Here is a 3,998-nt window from a genome sequence, read left to right as displayed (position 1 = left end):
GGTGAAATCGGGATATGATGGTCTGAGACTGTTATCCAAGCTATTGAATTTGATCAACTACCTCTAAACTGTTTGCACCCTAAGAATCATGTGATTTGAAGACTGTTAGCTTATAGATCAAGTAGTCAAACAGGAATCATACCATGTTATTTAAACTGTCCGTGTTTGACTACGTGATGCATAGGATATGGATTGCCCAACTACATGATTTCCAATCGAAGCATTTTAAAAATAGTAAATCACATTTAGCAACTCAGATTATCAATGTTGGACCCATCTTCTGATTTTATCTAACTGAATTTAAATTGAAATCCAGTTCACTGGATCCTAATTCACCTCCACACACATCCAAACACACACACCCCTCCTATCAATTGATGGACATGTCAGTGTTGTAAGTTTTGATACACGTTTATAAAGCTATTATGTGTATATGCTTTATAAAGACACTAGAACACTTATATTTAGAAACAGACTATGAATATACGTGCAGATTTTCTATATGTAGATATTCATCCATAGTGTCATTCTATGTGGATCTTGGAAGTTGATGTCATACCCATACTCATGCACCATGTGACATAAGTCCAACATTGGTCATATATCCATTCTTTACCATGATCCAGTATACACATCCCCATACCAAATCTCCACATGGTATGCTAGAGTTTCTTACTGATTTCATAATGTTAAAGGAAACATCCCTACTCACCCAGGTTGCATTGTTATGACATTATCAATAAAATAGCATTAACCATCCACCAACCTATGAGATCCTTCCAGAGTACCTATGAGATCCTTCCAGAGTAGCCAACCTCCTCTTCGCTTCCAACATGCCATCCAAAGAGCTCTTCCTAGTTTCCCCACACAATGACCTAATGAGAGTTGTTCTTAAGTTCCATTTATCTAGGAAATAGAGTTGTCCTTTTCTGAGAACAATATGCTCATTCTTTTTTATCTATGTCAATATTCCAAGTGTTACCATAATGCATTACAGCAGCATCTAACTGAAAAGATTTCATATCAAGAACAGCTGAAGAACAAACATCCAAATTTAATGAACCCAATTGCAAAAGCAAAATCAAGTACAAGGTAGTATCCACCTTCATTTTAGAAAACCCCCATGCTGGATGTGTAGTAGTTTCTTACTTCATGGTCAACAAAGAACTTACACATGCACATAATGAAGTAGGAAGTGGAAGAATAAGCTTGTTTTTTCAGCCAGACTAACTTATCCTGTTAGAATCTGAAGTTTTACTTACAAATGCATAGGCAAGCACAAAATGCTGAGAGTTAAATAATTTTAGCAGACGGATTTTCATGTAAAGAGCAAAAGGTAGAAATTTGTTCATGACCATATACTCTAATCTTGAACTAGAAGATTGACCTCAAAAGTAACAACAGCATCATCTGTCACAACAAGGATACCTGTGACGCAAGAAAGAACATTGCCCAATCCAAATCGTAAAGTTATGCCTTGTTGTAAATAAAATGATTTAAAGGCAATCTGCAAAAGCAAGCAATTAAACTTACCTACCAATCTACACCCCAGAAAACAAGCTACAACCTACAGGGAACATTTCATGCAAATAACAGTATGATATTTGCAACAGTCAAGAATTTCTATTTTCTTCAATAAATAAAGTCCATCGTGACATAAAATGATAACAGGCATAAAAACGTATCTTGTTGAGCTAACAAAAAGTCAAAATCTTGAGTTTGTAGGGAAAATGATGTACCTTCTCAGTCAATGCTTCCCTTAGTTCAGGAAGTCCTTCATCAGCACCATAACGACTGGTGGAAGGGTCCCATACGATTTCTTTTACCTTGTCTAGAGCCTGCGCAGGTGGTTGCCAATAAACTACTCCCTGCACCAAATTGAGTTGAAGTATGATTGATGTTTAGAATCGATACAAGATCAAAGAGGTGTCCTAGAAAAAAGATTTCTGGACATATCTGTCTCCTAATCTTATTTCAGTAAATGCAATCTTTCAATGAGGCAAAAAAAAAAAAAAAGGCTTCTCCATCCCATATGGAGCCACAAAAAAATTGACCAAAAGTTGTAATAAAAAAAGGCTCCACAAACACATGGACGCAGCATAAAATGTTCCTTATGAATTGCTGCTTCATTCTATTTCATACAAATATCTCCGTAGACTATGCCTCACACAACATACATGGGGAAATAGTTGGAAGAGAACTGAACAATGCTAAAAGCATCTGGGTTGCTTTCAGTCTGGCTAAACAACTACACATTCTAACTATGGTCAGGCACTTATTTTCACTTTAACTTGCTATAATGATGATCCAAATCCAATGCTCACCCTGCACCAGCGATACACCAAAATCATCAGAAATTAAGGGAACTAAAGATTGGAGCTACAATTACATGCCAGGACGCTTCCATTCCCACATCAGCATAAATAGGCAGATAAAAGGTCTACATGGTAAAGGAAACACAGATGATTAAGAGACATATAGAAAGAAAGAAGCATCAAGGTATCAAACCTGTGCAAGAGATATCGGATCTTTAGCTTTCCGGATCAATTCTTGGATCTGAATAGAGGGGAAAAAAGAATTTTTCATCAAATAACCATTAAAGTGCATGTAACCTTCAATCTGGATGCTTTCCCCTCCGAGAAGCAAAAAACTGTAAAGTTGGAGAGAAAATCACCAAACTCACATGAACCATGACAGGCGTATCAGTCTCCAGTAGCCTCTTTGAGAGCATGGCGTAGCTCCCCATCTCGCCGCCGCCTCCTCTCCTGCAACACCGGTTGGCACTACTGCAAGATAAGGCAGAAAGCGAGATCAAAAAAACAGAATGGAGGAGAAGAAGAAAGAACCCTAATTTCCAGGAAAGAATGGCGGCTGCGTACCTGGAAAAAGGGGGCAACCGAAGGGAGGTCGCCACTGGACCTCCCAAAGTCCAGTCTATCGCACCAAATACCAGTCGCCTCAACAACTTCCACTTACCTTATCCTTCTCCCTTCCTCTCGTATATGAAAAGGTTGTTTCTTTTGTTGACGTTGGAACCCAAGAATTGGCTTCTTGAATAAAAAGAATCCGATTCCCAATTCTTGACCTCTTCCTCCCTCTCCTCCTCTAATCCGAACAAAAATAGCAGATACGAATCCCCAGAAAAGTTGCAAAAGGTTTATAATAAGTACTAGATTACTTGTTGGTAACTCTGTTCTCGCTCTCTCCTCTGTATAAAAAATCTCTGAAAAATCCAAAACTGATAAAAAAAAACAAAGATGTAGTCGTCGGTGAGCTGAAAAGAGAAGGAAGAAGCGTGCTTCCCACTCCTACTCACCAGGCTCCTCTGCTCGCTTTCGCTGTCTATTTAATTAAAAACAAGGAATCCTTTTTACCCTAAAAAAAAAAAAAAAGGGAAAAACAAGGAATCCTGGCGGATCTGGTTAAGGCGGGCAAATCTCGGCGCCAAGAATCTCTGGGGCGATGAATATCTGCAGGAAGAAGAATTCCAGAAAGCGATGTTGCTTCTAGTCGGCCGCGAAGGCGATCTGGTCGTTGCGGCTCCTTAATTCGATTCATCAGACCAATCTAAAACACAGGGAAAGTCTACGGTAACCCCATTTGCGAACGGCCGGTGATAGGATTTACCGATTTCTATTTTCTTGACATCTCAACATATGCATATAAGGGTACGATGGGATCATCATCATCTACCACATCATCGTGTATTTTTATTTTATATTAAATGTTAAAAAAAAATAATTAAATTTTAAAAATATTTAAATAATTTAAATAAATATCACATAATCATTTATATGATGGTTGGATCATGCATGAGAGAGAAGGTTGGAGGGTAATGCGCGCCAATCACTGCCGGTGTGCGTCAATCACTTATCGTAGATTTTTTCTAAAATAAATACTTCCATGAAAATTCAAAATATAAAATATTAAAAAATTAATCACACAAAAAATCTTGAACAATCATCGAGTTTTTAATTCCCTCCTAAACTTTGATTTAG

The 3,998-nt window shown here is 37.8% G+C and overlaps 1 protein-coding gene across 8 annotated transcripts in view; it reads right to left on the bottom strand.

Annotated features, from left to right (window-relative positions):
* LOC105040248 (aromatic aminotransferase ISS1) overlaps window positions 1-3,604 on the bottom strand; it is an 11,215-nt gene extending 7,611 nt beyond the window's left edge. The window contains exons 1-6 of one of the 8 annotated variants that reach the window (XM_073254918.1): window positions 2,880-3,601; window positions 2,684-2,786; window positions 2,509-2,556; window positions 1,740-1,868; window positions 1,534-1,567; window positions 1,388-1,428 (exon numbers count right to left, since the gene is read on the bottom strand). In XM_073254918.1, coding sequence (XP_073111019.1) covers window positions 1,388-1,428; window positions 1,534-1,567; window positions 1,740-1,868; window positions 2,509-2,556; window positions 2,684-2,746 — 315 coding nt within the window. In that variant the 5' untranslated portion in view covers window positions 2,747-2,786; window positions 2,880-3,601. Of the gene's footprint in view, window positions 1-1,387; window positions 1,568-1,739; window positions 1,869-2,508; window positions 2,557-2,683; window positions 2,787-2,879 lie in introns of those variants that run through there. The other 7 variants (XM_073254916.1, XM_073254915.1, XM_029263106.2 and 4 more) reach the window with 7 other exon arrangements.
* Between the last annotated feature and the right edge of the window lie 394 nt (window positions 3,605-3,998).

Source organism: Elaeis guineensis, chromosome 3, assembly GCF_000442705.2.
Source record: "Elaeis guineensis isolate ETL-2024a chromosome 3, EG11, whole genome shotgun sequence".
Classification (NCBI taxonomy): Eukaryota; Viridiplantae; Streptophyta; class Magnoliopsida; order Arecales; family Arecaceae; genus Elaeis; species Elaeis guineensis.
The sequence above is the reverse complement of the archived record's forward strand: the minus strand, read 5'-3'. Positions and strand labels throughout refer to the sequence as shown.